The 23,139-nt window shown below is 39.9% G+C and overlaps 1 protein-coding gene across 2 annotated transcripts; it reads left to right on the top strand.

Moving 5' to 3' along the window:
- The first annotated feature begins 1,159 nt into the window (after nucleotides 1-1,159).
- ptgir (prostaglandin I2 receptor) lies at nucleotides 1,160-21,781 on the top strand. 2 transcript variants are annotated; one of them, XM_069706395.1, is made up of 3 exons: nucleotides 1,160-1,396; nucleotides 1,586-2,615; nucleotides 20,601-21,781. In XM_069706395.1, exons 2-3 carry the CDS (start codon nucleotides 1,773-1,775, stop codon nucleotides 20,886-20,888), a joined length of 1,131 nt encoding a protein of 376 aa, XP_069562496.1. In that variant the 5' UTR covers nucleotides 1,160-1,396; nucleotides 1,586-1,772; the 3' UTR covers nucleotides 20,889-21,781. The 2 variants fall into 2 exon arrangements, with proteins under 2 accessions (XP_069562496.1, XP_069562497.1); XM_069706396.1 differs by lacking the exon at nucleotides 1,160-1,396 and having other exon boundaries at nucleotides 1,505-2,615.
- Nucleotides 21,782-23,139: the final 1,358 nt, after the last annotated feature.

The following is a 23,139-nucleotide window of genomic DNA, read 5'->3' on the forward strand; positions in this document are numbered from 1 at the left end:
ATGTCCCTCAACCAACAGTGTGTTGTGGTTGTTTTTGTGCATCTTGCAGATGTTTTGTGTCATTTTGCATCTCATCATAGTCATTGTTTATGTCCCATTTTCATTGTTTTGTGTCTTGTTTTGGTAATTTTGTGTCTATTTCTAACAATTTTGTATTCCTTTATAGTTATTTTGTGTCGCATATTGGCGATTTTTGCATCTTCTTGTGCTCTTTTGCATTTAATTTTTGTCAATTTGTGTCACATTTGTGTTGTTTTGTCTGTTCATTTTGGTAAAATTGCAAATCTTTGTTGACTTTTTGTCTCTGGTCATTTTATGTTTCTTCAATTTCGTCTCTTCTGCATCTCTTTTTTTTTTTTGTGTGTCTCTATCTGGCATATATCTAATATTTTTTGGATAAGAGCAGGGGGCTGCTGCCTCTTTGGGCCCCTGGGTCTGTTCCCAGTTGAACAGACCCAGTAATCTGTCCCTAATGTCACTGTAAACTACACAAATCCAACAGTGAGTAGAGGTTCCAGAAATGAAGAAAGATAAAATGGGTCAAGAGAATCAAAAACAAGCAAGGAGAAGCTGCTTGCATGGCATTTACATTCAGTTGGCACTGGTTCTTTCTTCACAGTTGAGTTGTACCAAAGGCTGCATGAAATGTAAATCAACTGAGATTAAGGCTTTTCAAAACACTTTTTTAAAAAGCAAGTGGAGACACTGCCAAACCAGATACTAACACAAAAGGCAACTTTTACATTTGTTTTTGAGCTCACTAAAAGGAACAAGTGAATACTGACTGATGTGTGCATCAGTACAAGTGGGAGCCTGAACAATACATATAATTGAATTCAGTGTCTGTTTATTTTTTGTATTTCATACACCACAAGTCGAATCCAATACAGACTTTAAGTAATATTTCTTGAAGGTTTGCCTAAGCTTCAAAAAGAAATGTGATTAAAGGGTAAGATATAGCCATTTATTCAAGGTATATTCATTCTTTTATTTTATGACTCAAATAAATTCAGTTTGACAATCAAAAGAAACAAGAGGAATTAAGATTTAAACGTATTTTTGAAGTGTTAAAATGCCTTGTTCCTATTTCCAATACGATGTGAGTCTACAGTGGGTGGGACTACACATCGATCTGAAACACACTGGGAGGTGCTCGGAGAGACGCAGAGAGAAAGTTAGCGGAGGAGATGCGGAGCTCAGACGGGTTTCCTGTGTGTCTGAGAGTTCAGCGTGTGTCCGTCGGCACGTTTACCGGCAGCGGCAGCTTTAGACTCCGTACCCGAGCGTTGGCACCTGCAATGTTTTTACAACGAGGAAAAGAAGTACAAGCAGAAGAAGAAGTAGTAACTTCTGAATAGTTTCAGTCGCTGCTGCTTTCTGGCAGATTCAGCGAAAGGTGAGTGATTATTAGTCACTAAAAGTTCAGATGACAGCATCGTTTGGAGTTTCACTGAGACCAAACACTATGAAGAAAAGCATTAACATGATGCATGTCACCTTGGTGAAATGAGATTTTTATGTTTCTGTGATTAGGAAAGGAGACATGAGCGCTGAGATGTTTTTTTTTCTTGTTGTTATTCCGCAGAAAGATTTCCGAAGTGTCTGCCAGAAGAGAGGCTACAGATCATGTTATATTTCAATGCAGCATTATGGGTCTTTCCATACATCCCTGTCTTTTGGGTGGCCAAATGGTGGTATCAAGAGGGCAAGATTTCCTCTTGTTTTCTGGGAACTCATTAATTCCTCACTGAGCAGGCATATTTCTTCTCAGTATGATAAACATGAACAATAGCATTGATTCAAATGAATCATGTCACATCACCCCCTGCGTTGTCGGTCGGGATGGCAAGCCAACAACAAGCATCATCATGTTTTTGGCCGGTGTGGTGGGAAACCTCCTGGCGCTCTTCATCCTTGGAGTGCACCAGAAGGAGCATCGCTCCAGGTCCTCTGTCTTCTGCATCCTGGTGACCGGCCTGGCCCTCACAGACCTGCTGGGCACCTGCCTCCTCAGCCCACCTGTGTTCATCTGCTACGCCCGCAACATGTCCCTGATAAGTCTGGGCAATGAAGGACTGTGCAACCTCTTTGGCTTCGCCATGAGTTTCTTTGGGCTGGCACCTACGCTCATCCTGTGCGCCATGGCCGTGGAACGCTGCCTGGCCATCAGCCACCCTTACTTTTACTCTGTACACATCCGCCGCAGTTTTGCCAAGTTCACGCTTTTCTTTATTTACCTCTTTTCTTTGGCCTTCTGCCTCCTGCCGTACAGCGGTTATGGCAAATTCAGACCGTATTGCCCTGGGACATGGTGCTTCATTGATATGGATGCGACAGGGGATGACCAGGCCAACTTGGTGCTGGCCTTCTCTCTGTCCTACTCCTCGCTCATGGCAATGCTGATCTTTGCCGTGTTTGTGTGCAACGGTTCAGTGATTGTCAGCCTTTGCCAAATGCACCGGAGCCAGATAATGCGCCGTGGCTCGGCCTTGTCGACGGGGAGAAGGAGGAGGATGAGCCTGGCCTGGTTCGGTCAGGGCGAAGAGGAGATGGATCATCTGGTGCTGCTGGCACTCATCACTGTCATCTTTGTAGTCTGCTCCCTGCCGCTGACTGTGAGTACATATTTTACCTTCCCTCAGTGCATCTGTTCGAATGTCTCTCAGATTGATGAACTTCTCTGAAAAGTTTACACTTCCACTTTTAGCACCGAGTCATGATAAGTCAGCATCTTATGAATGTATCACATCTCACTCTTCTAAAGAAAAGACACTCTGATGTGTCATTTTAGCTGTTGAAACATGAACCATCCTCTGTAAAATCAAAAGAGGTTAAACAAAGTTTGAACTGAAAAGAAAACAGAAAAAGGTATTTTTCAAGTGGCTTTACTTGTTATAATTAACTCTTCTATTTGCACTCGGCCAGTTAGATGATAGAGTTTCCAGGATCGGCATTAGAGAGTCTCCTGACCCCTTAATAGAATGAAATTTGTAATCATTATGTACATAGAAAGCTCAGCTGGCATGGCGACCGATGATGTTTTTGTTGCTGCGGTATGTGTTTGTGTCCCTGCTGAAGTCTCCTTAACGGCTGCGCTTTGCTCTCTTGGCTCCGACCTATAAAAGGTGTGTCTGAGAGAGTGGCCGTCGCCACGTATGGCAAACTGTCACTGCCTGTGTGTTTGTGTTGAGCATTAGCTCCACATCTGTCCCTGCTAGAGAGGAGTGTGCCTAACCTGACAACCCTGGTGGACTGGTCTGACCCAGCCTTTCCCAGACGGCAAAGCACCTGTGGCAGAAGTCAGCGGCGAAGCAGCCTGCAGTTTGTGACATGTAAACATTGTCCGAATGTCCCGAGGAACATCCAGTCTGGGAAATAAAAACCAGTTGTAGGATGTGATGAATGTGAGTTAAATGCTACAAAGATCTTCTTGCTTCAACATGTTTATGAGGTGTTTTTTTTCTGAGTCTGATGAACGAGTAGTTTACAGGAAGTATTGTGTTTTTTTGGTGGTTTGTGGTAACTCTTGGCCCAAAGGTTTGACTAACCTACGGTGCATGCAGTGACACTAGCCCTGAGTTGTGGCTGAGAGCGCCCATGGTGAATGAACAGAGATGACTGTATATACTTCTCATCGCACTGACTAACACTTCAGGAAACTCCAACGTCCCCACTGGCCAACATATGTCTCTTCGAATCGTACAGTACTGTGGGCAGTTTATGTTTCAACTTCAAAATTAGAAAACTTGTAGGAAACAAAGCCAGACCCGTGTGAAATAAGTGGAAAAGGCTAAAGTGTTTATTTTGAAACTTCTACTTTGTTTCTAAAATGGTTTGATTATTTAAAATGCAACTTGATATTAGATTTACTTTATTTATATTCTTAATTTATATAATAAGTCAAGATCAAGTTAAAAGTCTGATCCCTTTTCTATATCATCCTGAATAATTCAAGACCCTTTCATTAAGGAATAACAGCTTCATCTATTATCTCAGCAGGTGTCCGTGTGTGTGTGTTTTCACTTTGCACACAACTCATGTCCTTATGGTTTTAACCACAAGAGCTAAAACTGTTGTGATGAGGTGTGTGAAGGTGGAACTGAGCAGACATGACATGTTTCCAAACAGACGTGAACTCATGATTAACACTGGTTAGTTTGCCTGCAGCACAACAGATGTTGGCAAAAAAAACCATCTGATTCAGTTCATTGCAATGAAAATAATTTGAAGTTAATTAGTGCTTGGGAGATTTCTCCTTCACATAAAACATAGAAGCTGCTTTAAGTCATTGATTCTTGGATACATGACAACAATGAGGCAAAACAAACCCTCCAGCATGTGTTTCTAGTTAGTCTTCATTACCTAAAGCTGTTTTATGTAACTGAATATATTTTGGAGGAAAATGTTTTCTTCTCTGAACAATGGGCTGCAGTGTGCCTTCATCGGCAGGACCTGCACTGGTAGATGTGGCTGAGAGGAGGCGCTGGCACTGGTTAATGAGCACTTCCTTTTATAATCTAAGTTCGGCAGAGAAGATGAATATTTGTCGGGTCAGAAAAAATAACACATTTTGTAATTACAGATCAAGTTTCACAATCCTGTACTTCCTAAGTTGCTTTTCTGCACAAAAACAAATGAGGCAATATTTTCTCTGTACATTTCTGAGGTGTGGTTGTTTCTTCAGTTCTTCATTGTTTAGAGGTGAAGGTTCAAATGTGGTGGTTCGGAGGTGGTGTGTGTGGTGGACTTCCATTGGCTGTGCATGTTTGTCCTGTTCACTGTTACCTGAATCAGCTTCCCAGGCATGTCACACTGCTGGTGTTATATATCACTTCCTAATGATTTAAACCTACGTACATTCTGTGCAATTACACCCGACAGCTGGAAAAGATAAAACCCCCTGAAGCATTTCAAGTTGGTGTGATGAATGTTATCAGCTATTCTGTTTGATGCAGCTGGAAACACGGCCTTGATTGGTTTGTTCTAGGTGTGACTATTGACACGTTTTTATAAATTTATTGCCAGATGGAAAATATGGTTACTGCTTGTTAAACATTTTGAAACACAGATACAAAAATCCATCTCCAGCTGCAGGTCAGGAGTTAAAGCCTCTTCTACCAGTGCAAACACAACATTATGTATTCTTACACCCAAATGGCAATTGTATACACACACTCAAGAGGATAAAACATTTGAACTGATATTGCTAAAACAGTATTTGGTACTTGTGTTTCATATGATTTTGTTTTTTAGTTTTGGTCTGCTTGCAATCAATCATACAATTGGGTGGATGAAACCAGCAATCTCAAGATTTGCCTCTAATGATGTGGAATGATTGAAAGTTAACATAAGCACATAAACAGATCATTACCACATGAATGTTTTTCTTGTGAGTAACTCAAAGCTCATACTGGCACGATGACCTCTGCTGCTCTGTTTTCTATCTCCGATCAGTTCCCTACATCTCTCTTTACCCTCGTTTTGACATTTTGTGCCTCTGCCATTAAAAAATCTTTTCCACAGCTGCTCACCTCTTGATAAACTTTGTGTGAACCCCGAGGCTGTGTTTTTCAGCGCCCACACACTTTATTGACACATTACAGGGTTTAATATCTGTATCTTATTACCTTGAGGATCTTCATTGATACAATGTGTTGTCCACGTTTGCTTGTGTGGCTCAAACCGAGTAAAATGTGAGGACAAACCAGGGTAAAAGTACAGGTAATGAAAAACGGGCGTTAGCAAGCCTACAGCCTTCTGACTACTGTAATAGGAGTAAATGTGTCCATGAACGTGAGATAAATGTGTTTGGGGATTGGTGTAATGTTAAATTCGGGATTAAGTGTCCGTCCCCTGAAGGCTATTTTCCACCGGTTCCATCTTCGTAGAATTTCCATCTCTGAAACGGCCACCAGAGTTGGTAGATAAAATTCAAGTCATTGTTTCATATCCTTTAATGGCCGCACCGTGGCGCGTGGGCACAAGAACAGTTTGGCAGACAAAGCTGGCTGTCATCTTCAACTCTGTCACACCATGTGTCTCTTTACTTCTTAAATTGTGCCACTCCCATGCCGTGTGGATTCATCCGACGCCTAAAACTCATGCGAAGGTCGCAGTGGCTTACGCTGACGCCACAAAGGGTGCTTTCCATCCTGCTAAATAATGCCCCCTCCTCTCCTTGCTCCTCCATGATCCGGAAATGAGTCTCTCTGCACCGCAATCATTGATGTTCCAATTCCTTAGATGCATCATTCAGTAGATGAAGAGCACAGGTATAAGCCAGCCTTCTGGGAACAGAATGATTTCCACATGATTAGAAACAGGCCGTATGACCTTTATGCATGCTTCTTCTTAAAACATCTTGAACAGATTTTAAAAACATCCTCTTCTGCTTTTACAATTTATCATCTTCATATTGGATTAATCAGAAAAAATAATACCTGATATCCAGCCACAAGTCGCAGCTGAAAAGGACATCTGTTTTCAGTTAGTTACTCATCCTGAATAAAATTGCCAATTTGTTTAAACATGATCAGTAACACATTTTTTTGACACCCTATTTCTGCATACACAGCATACCGATGATACGTGTTGGAGCAGCTGTCAACAGATTCAAAGTGTCTTTTACGTTTACTTGCCAACTCTTCATGATGACACAGCAAGGTGTCCTGTTCGGTACTCACAAGGTAGACTAAGAAGTCACATTAGCCAAATGTAATGCTCCCAAAGAGTTCAACCGATATTTCTAAATTTTCTAGAAAACCTTGAATCACCTAAGATCCCCTTTGGCCATGCAGTTGGATGTGGGGAGTGTCCAAGGAAAGCTATCATGCTGTCGCTCTACATACTTTCAATAGTATTCAGGCTCATTCTGCAAGACTGGGCCTGTTTGGGGACCTTATAGCTCCTGGCTGCTTTGGAACTCTTGCAATGGGTATTTAGTTGTATGCTTAAAGCCCTGCAGGGAAACATACATTTATCTAAATTATGTAGTTATTTTACAAGCAGAATCTCTTCTAGAATTTGTCCTTGTATGGTTCCATTAACTGGTCTTTCTTTGGTCTGAGTTCATGAACAGGTGAAGAGTTAAGTGTTGTGTCTTTAAACAACACAACCTTTTGCTGTTTCACATAGCATTTTAAGAACCTTTTGCCCCATCTGTCAGACAACCCAGATTTATGAGGTTCTGCACTGACTCTTAGAGGCATGATGCCCTGTGACTGTAAATGTGTCAGCTTGCTGTTACTCATCTTCTTTCAGATCATCATCTCTCTTTCCCAGCTTGCTCAGAGCTATTGGAAGCAGTTGGGTATTTCCAATCTTTTTTTTTTTTTTTTTCCAAAATCACGGAACGTGCTGTGCTCCAATGGACCGCTTGAGATTTTATTTTCTTTGTCAAAGATCCCAAACCTTTTGTCAACACCGCTACTTAACCCAGCAGCAATCGCGATTCACCTGCAGTCTATTTATAGTTACAGTAAATATACTTTGAACTGAACTGAAAAATCCTGGGTTACTGGTTATAGTCACCTAAATTTAATTTTAAAATCTGACTGTGTCACCAAAAAGTGCATTTTGGTTGCACTGTGCTCTCTTTCTTTAAAAGTCCCCACGTTGGACTCTAATGACCTCAGGGTCTGGAGAAGGACTTTGTTGCAACAGCACTGAGTGAAGACTTTAGTGTTAACCTCATTACAGCTGCTCTTCTGATGCACATACCACTTTGAATGCAATGAGGGGGAATTCAGTTTTTGGATCTTTGTTGCACTCCCTGTCATCTTACCTCTCACACAGGATTCAATACTGGTCTGCTGACTAAGGCTCACATGTGGAATCTACACTAATGGAAGCCTTTTATTATTAGATATTAAATCTGCCCCACACTGCTGCTCTGGAATTTGTGTGGTGGAGATTCTTCGCCGGGGCCCAACTGATCCCTTCACATCACTTGCAGTCGTCATAATCAAACAGAGTCTTCGGAGTCTGACGCAATGTAGGTTTATTAAAAATCAAGGGTCTTGACAAACCGAGTGATCTCATGAGAGCAACTGAAGTGAAATTGTCAGGCATTCGGATCTCATTGTTTCTATTGATGAGTCACCCGCAAGTCATATCTTTCATGACCCATATTCACTATAATGCACGCTTCTGCTCATCAGCTGCTGTTTTCCTATGTAGCAACACAAAGGGTCATGTCATGTTTGAGTGACCCACGGATATCACACTGACTTGTGACTGACCTGTGATTTCACACACACAACCCTGTGAACTACACAAAATCATTACTCCTATTAACTAACATTCAAAGATTAATAATCAATAAAAATGAGATTTTATATATATATATATATATAGATTTTTCTTTTAGAGGGAAATTAGTGAAATACAGACCCTAAATGCATTTGAATATTGACAACACATAAATCGACAGACCAGTAAACTCTAACTGCAGGCTGTTTTCAGTGTAATCTCACTAGAAGATGTTATTGTTGTCATTATAATAAGTAGCCACGCATGCTACAGCTTGGGTTTTTCTTCAGAACAGTCTTGGCTTTCCTGATCTTCCTTCATTTGATATGACAATATTTGCAGATTTTGTTTAATTAGTCATTACATAAATAAAAAGTACTAAATATTTCCATCAGAATTGTAATGTGCTTCACATTATTTCATCATAAAATGCTTGCAGTACAGATCATTTTTAACAATTGTGGAGGGGGGATTGTCCAGAATCTGTCAATATGAGAACTATGATGGTAGATGGATATTTTATAAATATGTGCTCAGTGCCTAACGGAAATAAATGTCATTGTTCTATTCACTGAATTCTTTAGACCAAAGCTGAGGCTGACTGCTGAGTGCTGAGTGGTGATAGTGCTCTGTGGGTATGTCACTATGAGCGACACCAGTCGTACACACACAATCACTTTTGTCTCAAATCCAGAAGTGAAGACGGTGACCGTAGCTCTTTTTTGGATTAGTCATTTCCTGTGTAATGCATTTTTATACTCTGTCCCTTGAATGATCTCTGAATACTTTCAGACAAATTGCGTAAACCACATATTTCTCTGCAGCTATATTGAAAGCATTACTTTGGTGGTAAAACTGGGGGGCACATAGTGAAATAAATACTATCAAATTCAACTGTTCCGCTGCGCCGTTGAACTCACAACAATCCTTGAAATTACAGGACCATTAAATGTGCAGTGAAAATATTTATGATGGTTGCAGTAACTTTATTGCATCGAGTGCCCATTGTGGGTTTATGAATGATTTACGTTGTCATTATTGACTTCTGTCATGAATGATGAACTGATGATGAACTAATACCCCAGATATTTCTTTGGTGTGCATTCACACCCTGACAAACATCTTTGAACAGAAGCCCAGAAGTGACAACAAAACATCCAAAGTTTGCAAAGATTATGTGCGGGAACATTTTTCCTTTTTTGGATGAGCTTAAATGTAATTTTAATAGTTTATATCAGAAGTCAGCTTCACAATGAATAGATTAAAAAAAAAAACACTTTTGTGCATTGTTTTTACAACATTCTTTTAAACAACCTTTTAAGAGTTTTGTTTTGTTTTGTTTTTAGAGGCACACTGTCATTAAGCTGCGTTAAAGATGTTTTTATAGAATTGAGGAAGTGAGGATAAAAACACACCTGCATAGTTTTTCCAGACAAAAGTAGACTGTAGGTGAAGACTTCATTATAGTTTTAACCAATCTTGTTCAAAATGTGGACACAATTCATGAATTACTCTTGTATGTTGTATATTTAATTTAGGTCCTTTTGTTCTTTTTGTCAGGCTCGATCAGATTTGACTTTCCTTGTAGAATCGACTTCTCCACCAGCTTTACGACCCACATCTATTATATTGATCAAATAAAAAAAATCGTCATTAGGAAATGAAGAGAATGGCCCAGGATAAATCTGTCTTCTCCAATCAATAGCTGCCTGCAGACTTTAGTTAGTCACGCTTTAAGTGAAGCCACTGTGATTGTCTGTCAGCAGTTATTGTTTGGAGTAACTCTTACTGGAGATACGTATAGGTAGTCCTCCTTCAAATGTGTTGTTTTTAGTGATTGCCTGACCCACATTTTCTGATGTGAGCTTATTTTTACTTCTGTTGCACACTTCGGGCAAATTTGAAATGATTTGTCAGACTGTAGACATGAGAAATACCAACTATGACTGATGTGCGGTGTCGTGCCTTCAGCTGTTACTCAAAGGGAGATTTCCTGCTGATACGACAAATGCTTTTGTCTTCATTGCAACACAATTACTTGAGCTACAGGAGAGCTTTGTGGTTGATGTTTGTTGTCAGTAGTGTAGAGTAAAGAAAAATGACAGAACACAGACACAAACAACGTGATGCTAAATGAAAGGACCTTTCTTTTAAACACTAAAACAGTTCCTTGAAGATTGTGATGTGTGCAGATTAACAAAAGTGCCCTCAATTAATCAGAATCGCTTGTCACCCATAATGTGAAAACACGTTTGTGTAGCCTCAGTAGAAGGGATTTTCTCTGACTAAGCTCTCTGTGAAACAAAAACCTTCAATCCAATCAGTTTAGCGCCACCCAAGATGATTCTCGTTGGTTTCGAGAAATACAACCAAGTCAGAATAATATAAGTGAAGCCAGACAGTTAACCAGCTGCGGCACAGCGCAGTGGACATACAGTAGGTCCGGCAGTGGAAGACTTATTCAGCACCAACCCATGGTGCTGAGCATAGCATGCAGTCCATTTTTGGCCAAGAGCAGCCAGAAATGATGATAAGAGGGCTGTTATGTTAGTTAGCTGATGTTTGTGTCGTTGATGTCTGTCAGTTTAGCAAATCCAGCAACAGTAATCTAAAAACGAGAAGCTTTTTCCCTTTATATTTTCATTGCTCTTTGCTAATAAAAAAAAAAAAAAAGTAAAATGTTGCATAGAAAAGTTTTTCTCAGTGTTTTATTCACTTCAGAGCTTAATGAATCTGGGTATTTTCCCAGCTGTGAAGCCGATTTAAACTTGAACCGGCTATCCCAATCCATGCTTAATGTTAAATTATTAATAACATCTTCTGCGTACAGAAAGAAACAGTAAGACTCTTGTTTGACACGGCACCTGGCCAGCGGTGTTGATAGATACATGAACTTATAAAGCTCTGCTGGGACGCAGCAGTGAAATATGACACCCTCACATCAAACAGTTTCCATTTGGCTATTTCAATGCGACCTGCCCGTGATCGGACACAAGTGGCCAAGTGTTTCAACCTGTACTTTTGCTGGCCAGGTCGCATAGGTCCAGATCGATGTAAAACAATTCAAACAGGTTCTGAATGTGGTGATCTTCTGTTTTTGTGCTGAGCGACACATGAAAAAGGGAAACAGTTGAGTCTCTGGTTCAATAAAATCACAATGCTCACTGCAACCAAGAACAATCATCTGCATGAAAAAACGAATCCAGCAACATGCTTTCATACACCAAATTAAATCAGTTTCAACAGAATCACTGACCACAGAAAGTGAGGAGATTATCTGGGTTTTAATGCGGTCTTGAGCATCCCTTTTCTTGTTCCATGAAGTTGACGTTAGCTGGCGTCAGATAAATTCTGATTCATAGCATTCGCTTTGAAGATGTGAGCCGTCACACTGTTGTGATTCAGCGGGGTAAACAAAAGCTGGTCCAACTGATTGTGTGACAACTCAGCATGAAATTCAGTTTTTCTTATTAAACAATTGATTATTCCTGCATGTTAAAACAAGAGGAAACAGGACTTTTTAGGGTTAGTCATTGCTTTAGTTTTTTTTTTTTTTGTGTGTTAATTTTGAATTAAATCTTTTTTGATCTTTCCAAAATATTTTACTGCTACACATGAAACAATTTCTGCATTCAAAGAGGTTCTCAGCCAGAGTATGCAGACAACAGGGACTCAACAAATCTAACAAGATAATTGCAACCAGGCATCAGTGCAGATTTTGTGGTTTGGGATCTTGGGGACCAGTGAACCCTGGAAGTTGCCCAGAAAGTGAAATATCTGATGGGAAGAAGTTTTGGCCACTCTTTTCTGCTCCCAGAGACTCCCTCATTGTCCTAAAAATACATTCAGAAACATGGATGCTGAAAAATTTATTATTTACCAAATCCATTTTAAGTCACTTTATATGTTTAGATACATGCCGCTCAGTTATGGAATTAGGAACTTGAAATGGAACAAAAATAAAGGATATTTATTTGGAATAAACACACTGGTTGATCTTGATGAACAGAAGTGTGCCTCTTAAAGACTGATGAGGTCTTGTAATAATGAAAACAATCAATGGTATCAATCAAAGGTATGTTTTCCCAAAGTTAAAACGGAAAAAAAACGATTGTATTTGTAACAATTTGTACCACTCAATCTTGAAACTGGATGCTGTGGATGAAGACAAGCTTTTATTTAAATTGGAAAATAGTTTTATTTTTGTTTATATTTTGTTTTGTTTGTTTGTTTCATTTTTACATAAGATACGGACCACTGAAACTGAAACTGAATTGATTAGACATATGCAAAATCTTTAAAGGAAGAGTTGAACATTTAGCATATTTGCTTTCTTGCCCAGAGTTGCAGAAGATGAATAGACAAATGCCCCTTTTTGTGTTTGTGCTAAACAGGAACTTACAGCCAGCAGCCTTAAAATAAAGACTGGAAACAGGCACCGTAGCCTGGCTTTTTCTGAAGGTAAAAACAACACCTCTAATCCTCACCAATTCACATTAGATCTTATTTGGTTAATCTGTGCAACAACCAGTTGTCTAAAAATGACATTTTACCTATTTTCAAAATTTGTCTCAGAAAGCTTTACAGTCTAATTTAGGTGCCAGTTATTCAGTGTCTAACCACTGATGGAAGTCCTAATCCAAGTGTCCAACCTTGTTATTATCGACAGTTTGAGAGATTGCCTTAAATTCCCCTTTGCTGCTGGTACCCAGCCGATGCCCTCCCAGCAGCCGGCACGGCACTCGGATTTATGATCGCAGCAGCTTAAGTGGAAAAACTCCCAGTTGGATGTTGACAGGAAGTAACAACTCTCCAGACAGAGAGACCAATGAATACAAAAATTAGCCAAGATAATTAAAGATCTAAATGAGCATACAAGCAGAGCTGCATTTGTACTTATTAGCCGTCACTTCTCACACTCACTTGTCTTAATGGAAGTACTTGGTGGTTGTTCTTTATTCACATTAGCTGCGTAAAGAGGAAATGAATTATACAATGAATGAATGAATGCAGAAACAATTTAATTGTGTTAGTTTTATGTGTAATATTTAAATCTGCACCATGTGCAATAGGTGGAGTTACTAAGTTGGCATTACTCAGCCGGGGGATGTTGCAATGCTTCTGATGTGCTGTAGAGCCTTCATATTAGCTCATTGAGGTGTGTCGTTTCATGGTCGTTTAATAAATCCCAAAACAAAAGAAAAACATCCACACACCGCAAGGATTAATGACAGATTTATTGGCTGTGGTTTGTTTTGAGTCTAGGAAAGCCAAAACCGAGGGCCTGCAGTGGGCGTCGACATCTGTGTCTAATGTACGGCTTGTTGTTGTGATCATAGTACAGTATGTATTCAGGTACCTCTGCTTAAATGTTAAAGACAAGTATCTGGAATGTACCAAAAATATGAAAAGAATGAGCAATAGTAATTAGTAAGCACTAATTGTAGTGAATGAGTTTAGATGACTGACGTACTGCTTTCAGAAACTTGTTTTTAAATGGTTGTGCGTTCAGTGCACTGTTTAGATGTGTACATTAAAATAAAATATTTAAACATAATGAAACTGAATGTAGTAAACATCAGATTACAGCTGCAGTCTATACCTTTATACACCTTGACACTCTGTATGGTGGTCAGAATTTACATTGACATTTTTACCACAAAATATTAGAAAACATTTTGAGTTATCATAACTGTATGTTGTGATAATAAACCATTTCTGAGGAAGAGCAATAAGTTTACGTTGCTGGAACAGAGTCCAAAATGACCGGCAATACAAGACTTTTGGAAAGGTCGCTTGACCTGATATAGGTCTAAATACATATTTGATTTTGCAAAGCTGGCTGAAGTTTGACCAACTACACAGCGGTTTAGAGGAAATTCTATTTCTATGTAGAGTTAAAGTAGGTCTTTTTTTTACAGCCCACCTGGTTGTCTGACTCTTTGTGTTGCTGCCTCACTAACAATGTTGTCACCGATGTTAACACATCCCCAGAGCTCCGAAGTTAATGTCATAACTGACAGAAATGAGAGATACACCTACAAAAATAGGGGGCATGTTTTAGATCAACAGAATTATTTCAAGTGGATGTTGTTCAGGGCCCAAAAAAAATTTAAGATGCAGTTTATAACGTTCAGTTATATGCAGCTGTCTTCAATTTAAATGATTCAGCGTGAATGTGGCTGGAAATGAGGAAAGAGGCACATTGCTGACATCCAGGAGGCTCACTGTGAAAGGATATGTGTCACACGTCATTTACAATTGAGAAAATGTATCTTGAGTTGGTTCTCAAAGTGAAAATAAACACATGTATAAGTCAACAGTAATCACACTGTTCAACTTCACCTCTCAAACAGCTTTCAATCATTACTTTTTTTTTAGCACACAAAAATTGAAATCTGTCAAATACAATCTTCTCCTCTCGCCAACAACTTTGAAAATATAATGTGGCTCTGAATTTGGAAGTGCAGGTATGAACTTTTCAACAATTCACCTCCAAACATCAGCAACATCAGACAGGAACAGGGCAGGAACAGGGAAGCTTTATCTTTGATGAAGAGGAACTACAGTCTGTCACAACAGCTTCAAGATTTTGCAACATAACCAGCGACAACTTGTCATCTTTCACATGTTAACACATATCAGCCCACTTCATATTCTATATTGTCAAAGGCACAAGTTGATGTTTCACAATTGGTTCCACTTCCTCTGTATGTTTTTTCAGTTTTTTTTCTTCAGCAGTTTCTTTTTTCAGTTGGTAAGCCAACCAACAAGCAACTCCCACAGAGTAGACAGTTTACTCATCGGCAAGTCCACAGAAACAGTTTTAGTTTTCGCCAATTTCTTTAACATTAATCTGGAGGGAGAAGTGGGATATTTTCAGATTCTCTTGATATAACCAGTATATGTTATATTTATTATACAATATTTTCACACACTTAGAATGATGCATAAGACAACATTGTAAAATGTTTTTGTTACGTTGCAATGTGGTCTCTTTGTCTTCAAAGATAATTGAATAGATTGATTGTCAGAGTGACAATTGTTGTGTGGAATAGTTTTCTCACTGAAGTCCAATATACACCGTGCGGGTAAAATATCTAATGGCTCCAGATAACTCATTGCAACCTTTGGGACTTCTTAAAGAGGAAACTCACTATCAGACTTTCAGGCACTGTAATTCCCCTGATGAAACTTGTCTGAAGACAGAAACTGACATTGTTTTCTTGCCCCTGAAACAGAACACAGATCCATTTTTAGGATGTGTTCTGATGTAAATGAACATCTTAATAGTGATGTCCTAGGAATGTGTTGTCTGTGAAAAAAGTCACCAAACAAAACATGGAGAAAAATACTGACTAACCTGACCAAATGCACAAGATGCATGTAATTGCTCTTATCAGCGAACACCCACTCATTCTTCCACTTTCTGTTTTCATCTATTTAAAGGTCAGACAACACCTCCACTATAACTTTCCACAGTGAAGGCAGATGTGGAGCAGTGAAAATTCCCCTTGTGTTTCACTAGAATTATCGCTTTGTGGTTATATACCTCGGTAAACCAGTCAAGTTGTTTTTGCCACACTACAGCAGCATACAGTCAGCAATAGATAATAATAGAACAATAGAAAGCAATAAAATAGCAGTAAAATAAAATAAAATATGATACATGTAGGGAAGCCTTTAGAACTCATACATTGTTTCGGGATACAGGCTGCTGTTTTCTGTGGAAAAGCTCTGATGGACTGTACAATACCTGCATCAAATGCTGACAAAGTAACGCAAAGTTAGCAACTAGCTGGTGAACATAGTGGAGCTTTTAGCAACTAAAGAGACAGATATCTCTCCACATAGGTCATGGATCTAAAATAGCTAATATTGGACTTATACATTTATAAACTTATCCATGTCTGTGGGACATGTAAATAACAAAATGTTACATCATATCAACCTGAAAGAAGATATAGTGTTGATGGCTTGCTTTCTCAATTTGGACAAAACAAATTTTCAGACATATGATTGATATTGAGCTTCTCTATTTTCTATAAGAAGGAGAGCAATTAAGCTCATTTACCAAAGGAAACTCCTCTTGAGAGTCTCATAAGCACTGCAGCATGTCTCTCTCTCTCTCTCTCTCTCTCTCTATCCTTACTGCTGTCAACAGTCTTCTCTGAAAGGCCAGTAATCTCCCTGTGCCCTGCTTCCTCTCATCCCTGTGTAATGAGCCCACAGTGAAACAGGATCAGGAAGAGAGACTTAGGAAGAGTCCACCAGGACCATGAGATGGAAAATAATGAACATCCATTATGTGGTCTGTTTCCTGAAAGATGCAGCAATCATCAGCCACAAATAGCATCTTATGTGTCTCTGATAGGATGGACTCATTTACACCAAATGAACTGGGTCCAGGTATGCCAAGATTCTCAGTCATCAAGATATTCGAGTACCAAGTCAATATTTAGACCTGAAACAATTAGTTAGTTGATCAGTTGGCCTACAGAAATATAATCTGCAACTATTTTGATAATTGTTTCTTTCTGTAAGTTAAAAATGCCAAAACATTTCCAAGCTGCATCTGTTTATAGAGTGCAAGTGTGAATGCATGTCAAAGCTTCTTCATCTGCACGATTCTGTTCTCCTGAATAATCCCTCTGATCCTCCTCAGCAGTGCACCGTCTCTGGTCTGCTCCTTAACCACACACTGATACATTAATATGCTCCTGTTTAAGGAGAGCTGACATGTCATCGGTTTTGGCCCCACAGCCTGCTGTGCTCGGAGAGGACGGCTCGTGATTTGTGTCCCTCTCGGCAGGGCTTAAGGTCTGCCGAGAGGACCATAAGAGGCAGGGTGGCATGCAGGAACAGAAGCAGGAGCGAGGGTGGTAATGTGGAGTAAGACAGCAAGGATGATGGCAGAGAGTATGATGAAGCATGTCTGCTTGAAATGTTTCTGGTAGCTGTGCATGATGAATTAAGATGGCGATAACTTAGCGCTGAGCAGAAGACACATTTGTCACTGTTTGTTAGTGTGTTTTATGCCAGTAGGTGTGATTCATTTTAACTTTAAGTATGAACTTAAATAACAAATTGTTGTTGCTTTTTTCTGAGACTTTAAATTTTTTTTTTTTTATCCAATTCCTCTTGTATTGTGCTGATAAATCTGCACCAATGCTTTTTAAGTTAGCCTACATATACCTTAAATGTACAAATCATTCATCTAAAATGGGGCTGCACCACACAAACTACCTCCTCCACAGGGATTTGATGTTACAAAATTTTAAAAGCTGTGGCTGAAACTGTTCTGCAGCCAAAGCAAAGAGAGGTAAACATTTGATAAACGTGTGTTTCATAATAATTAATGCTGCATTCAAACAGAAGTCATGCGCTTGTGGGTACAACATGGGAAGTCGTGCTCACGGTACGTCATTGAAGTGGTTAAGTCATGAGAACACCACTGCTAAGCAATGGCAACATGGACGGCATCTTGAACCCACAGGAAATGCAAAGACATATTGACAGAGGAAGAAGATGACACTGTTGGAACATCAACATTTTCCTCAGACGCATTATTTAAGATATGATGATAAATTATACATGATTAAAATTACAATATGTTCGCTAAAAATTCAACACAAATTGAACTTCTGTCGCCTCTGCCAGTTCCGTAAACCTCAGCAAACACGTCACAACTCGTGAACTCGGTGCTCACCGGAAATTTCTAGTTCCGACGTCATGAATACCTCAAGAGGGGCGTTCCTATGGACTCTTCTCGTGTACACGGTAAACCCGACCCCATCGGAGCGCAGCAAATGTAAAAAAACACAATCCTCAGATTAGAAAACGAATATGGTTTCTGGCTTTCCTACCTTTCTATGGTTTCCTCCTTGCAGCACCTCCCACTTCATAACTTGATAACAGCCTACGTCTGAGGAAAAGGCCTCACCTTTTTCCCTCTGTGCCTTCGCATTTCCTGCATTATGTCACCTGCCTGTTAGCTTACTAAATTGTTAGCCTGTGGGGCTTCTGGACACCGTCCACGATGCCGTTGCCTAGCAACGATGTTTTTACAACTTAACCACTTGAACGCCAAGCATGCGGTGCACATGACCTCCAGTGTTGTAACCACGAGCTGACGAGTTCCATTTGAACGCAGCATGTGTCACTCACCTAATAATTTTCTTATTGTGTCCTGCCTGCCTCACCCACCTCTCCTACCTCACCCCTCTCCTCAACCACCTCTCCTACCTCACACCCCTCTCCTCAACCACCTCTCCTCACCCACCTCTCCTACCTCACCCCTCTCCTCATCCACCTCTCCTACCTCACCCCTCTCCTCACCCACCTCTCCTACCTCACACACCTCTCCTACCTCACCCCTCTCCTCACCCACCTCTCCTACCTCACACACCTCTCCTCACCCACTTCTCCTATCTCACCCACCTCTCCTCACCCACCTGTCCTGCAGCCAGTTGGCTAATTATCTGGACAAGTACAGCCAGTATTTTACTTTCAGACTGACAGACCGTCTCGTTGGACACATCATCCCTCTTGTGTTTGAGAAACATGTTATCTTAAAGTAAAGGAAGCTGATCACACGTCATCTTTGATGTGCGTAAATGTCAGTTCTGACTGTGTATTTTGTGTAATGATATAATCTATAAATACATTACTCGTCCTTGTGAAATCAGTGAGAATCCAACAACATCAATTGTGCAATTCAAGAAAGTTCACACATTTTCAACAACATTACTTCCTAAAAAGTAGAGAACATCTAGAGATTGTTTTGTTTGACTCTGAACTGTGATCGCTGCTGACATATACAAGATGATGGCTCTGTTCTCAGGTTTTGACGTTGTTATGCCACAGAGCTCAACATCGTCCAAGATCAAATCAAAAGATAATTGTTTTTGGTCTTCCTCTTCCTCTCTCTCTTTGTCCCTCTCTTTGGTGTATGTGTAGAACATTATGATGATAATCACATCCGTGTGAATTCAGCCGCTTGATGAGTGTGTAGAGGACATGTGGCCTGTATCTGGTCCCACAGGTACTTTAGTCCGATCCGGCTCTGGACTTGCTCCCTCTGACCCCTCTAACTTTGTCTCTTATTAGTTTTCAGTCCAGGCCCTAGCAACATGGAAACATTTACACCAATGCACAAAAGCACTCAATCAGCACAAGCCATTAATTAGGCCACTGTTTGTTGGATATTTCATGGAGGAAATGGAGATTTGTTGACGGAGGAAAGGTGATAAAGACGCTCTCTGGGCCGGCTGCTGCTTCTGTTTGTCTGCGATCTGTCTAATCTTAAAGGTCAATGCACAAAAAAGTTGTGGTTTTGTCATGTAATGCTGTGTGGGTTTGTTTTCACGACACTTTGTAGTTATGAAACTCAAAGGTGTCCTAACACCGAAAGTGTTTTATCGTAGACGGATAACCAAATCAACCAGAGTCTCAATTGACACTGATACTGAACATGCAGTCATGTTCTCATCTGGCTTCAACACCAAAGTGCCGTCGTATTTGCTGTTACTTAGACTTTGATCAGGTTTGTTTTGGCTCCATTCAGCAGACAGAATACTTCATTTTGTGCAACCAAAACTTCCAGTCAACACGTTACTTGTGACTATTAGTGATTAATCATTTATTTGGTCTTTAAAATAAATAAACTAATGACTAATGTAATTTTCCAGAGCTAAAAGCAATGGGTATCAGTTTGTTTGTTTTCATTCTCATTCAAACACCATTACAATGACTACTTCACATGTCAAATTTCTCAAATAAATCCTAATCTTAGGAAGAAAATCACAAAATGACCGATATCAGACAGCAAAGAAGTCCAAGTTAGCGTGAGCGTATCATAAATACCAGAGCAAAATTGAAGCCAAGTGGAGAACACAAAGGTTTTCATTGAGAGAAATACATAAAAGGAAGAAAAGCTTTTCCGTGAGAGTAGAGAAATTGAAAACATGATGGTACTATTCAAGATTAGTTGTACGGTCTGAGCACAGATGATGAGGTGACAGCAAGGATGTTGGGACAAACCCGTTGCTGGGCTAGACATGAAACTGCATGCTCCTGCTGAAAAATAAAACCTTTATGCTTCTCAAACCTGCTCTACAAAATGAAAGGTAAAACACTGCAGTGACAAGTGTTGCTGCAACATAAGTGATTAACTGCTGCTTTTCGTTGTAGTTATGTGACCTGGGATAGCAAACCATCAGTACTCAGGATCACAACTGATCTTGATCCTGGTCTTGTTGGAGATGCGGCGCTCTACTATTTTCTAGGCTTTACATTTGTAACCAAAGAATTGCAAACACTGTATTTCACTTGACCCTCTCCTTTTTCAGATTGCAGGCTTCATCAATGCCATTCATCCATTTTGCGGTGACACGGAGAACCTGACGGCTTTCCGCTTCTACGCCCTCAACCCCATCGTGGATCCATGGGTCTTCATCATCTGCCGCAAGTCTGTGTTTCACCACCTTTTCTCTCTGCTGAGCTGCCACTTCACCAAAGGAGCTGTGAAGACGACAGCACACTGCGCTCTTTCTTTACCCCTTGACAATGTCATACAGCGCAACCCTCCCGACGTGACAGTTCCACTGGCCAACATGTACTCCGGTTCACCTCTATGACCAACAGAAGGACTGGAGGCTGCGAGGCCATCCTGTCTGAAAAACGTTGGAGCAAATCTCAGAAATGAAACTTAACATTTGAATTCAGGATTCCTGCACTCAGCATTTTAAGGCACAAGGACTAACAAGTATCTGTGACAATGGGAATCTTCTACACATGGCTGTTACAAAGTTTCCTTCTCAAATGACTTTGGAAAAAATTATTGCACTTCATCTTCCATTGACTCATGGAAGCTGTTTCAATGTTGCAAGGAGAGTTGTGCCATAAAACAAATAGCACTGTGACTGAGCACTAAGGAACACATCAAACCATATCATTCAGATTTTTTTTTGAGTAATTCGTGGAAATTATTCAAAAAATCTGAGTACACGCACTTGGGTCAAGATACATGGACGAACAATATGCATGAATGTATTCTATTTCCTCTCTTAGTCAATCCAATCAGCTCCTCTTTAAGACAGTTACTCTGTTTACGGATTCTGCAGATCTGCAGCATCTCTGACACGAGCTGCAGGTCACAATCAACATGAAGATGTGCTGCTAGTACAGTTTATTGTCCTGTCATCACTGGGGTCAATGGCCTGCGGATCTATTTCACCCGACCAGACCTATAATGTATCCGTCAGCAGCGACAGGTGAGTCTGATCCAAAAAGAGGTGATGTCACTATTCTGCCACTAACAAGTTCATATTGGCACAATAATTATTAGTTTTACCATTGCCAGGCCTTACTCCAGCGTAGTTGATCATGTCTAAACATGCATGCCTGTAGCCACACAAGCAGTCCCTGTGAGGCTTTACTTTAGCATAGCTTTGAGCTAAATGTCAGCATGCTGACATGCTCAGACTGACAATGCTACGGTGCTGATGTTTAGCAGGTACAGTGTTAAACAATGCCCCCATTTGCTCTTCAGCACTAAACACAAAGTACAGCTGAGGCTGATGGGAGTATCATTAATTTGCCCCAAAAATCGCCATTTAATTTAATGTAGTATTACAGACAAATGCAATTACAAGAACACATCAAACAAATGCAGTTGGTAATCATTTGGATATTTTAGAAATCAAATTTGCCTGTGCTTAGCACACGCAGGGTGATGTCACGTCGTGTCAGACGTAATGCTAACGTTGTCCTGGTGCAGTCAGAAATGGTTGGTATCTGCAATGGGGACTGGTACTTGAGAAGTTGTGTGTGGTACATACTGGTGCATGGTCTGAAATTTTGAGGACTTCATGTTCATTCATTCATACTACTTTTTTCTTGGGGTTCCTGATTGTCTTAATTACAGCGCTAGTCAGCCTTTTTTTTTTTTTTTTAAAGATAGACCAGATGATGTGTTACTTGATAGACATAATCAACCTTTTACTATTGTTTCACTTGCAGCACAGACTGCTAGTACAAGGAAAAGCTACATGAATGTGAAAATGTAATACATATTGTCTGTGCTCATTTAAAAAAAAGGAATCTGTTGTAGAAAGCAAAGTAACAACAGTCCTTTTGTTGTAAAGTTGAAGGGGTAATGTGAAGTTGAACCTGCCTTCTTGGACGTTTAACAATAATCATCAGATAGATTTGTCATCTATTCCAAACCAGCTTTGAGCTCAGAAAACATTTTAATATCAAGTTGGACTTAACTCCTGTAGAAGTCCAGACCATGATGCCACTGTATTGCATGACCATTGGACGCCGCCTCACCCCACTGATTTCTAAACTACCTGGTGATGATTGTGAATGTTCTTTTAACAGCCTCCTGCTTTTAATTACTGCTGTTGCAACATGCACTGTGAGAATTATTCTTTTGTTGTTGTGACTTTAATGCTGTGACGACGTTTAAATGTTGTGTATGAATGCCATTTCACTGTGCTATAATGTTGTGAAATCTTAAAATTGTGTTGGTTTGCTTTATGCAACAGAGTGAAACAATATAGGGATGCATGGTGTGTGAGGAGGTTCTGTTTTTGGTTTTTGGTTTTGTTTTTTGCTGTGTTGCACATAGATTTTTAGATTTTTGCATGCATGAACCAACGCAAGTCATACACGTTACTACCTACATATTTCATTCTATGAGGGTACCCTGTTAAATACTGATCCATAAATCCAAATAAAATTATTAACATAATACATTTTTTGCTAAAATAATATTCTTTCTAAGGTACCAGTTTTGTTCATGTAAAATAAAATATTATTCAGAGAAAAAAACCTCAACTTGTGTGTCTGTATGAAGCAGAAATACCTTTTTTTCCAACAACA

The sequence above is a fragment of the Brachyistius frenatus genome, unplaced genomic scaffold (assembly GCF_029030835.1).
Source record: "Brachyistius frenatus isolate BFR_SWC_R1_liver_20210118 unplaced genomic scaffold, ASM2903083v1 Contig_62, whole genome shotgun sequence".
In the NCBI taxonomy this organism is placed as follows: Eukaryota; Metazoa; Chordata; class Actinopteri; family Embiotocidae; genus Brachyistius; species Brachyistius frenatus.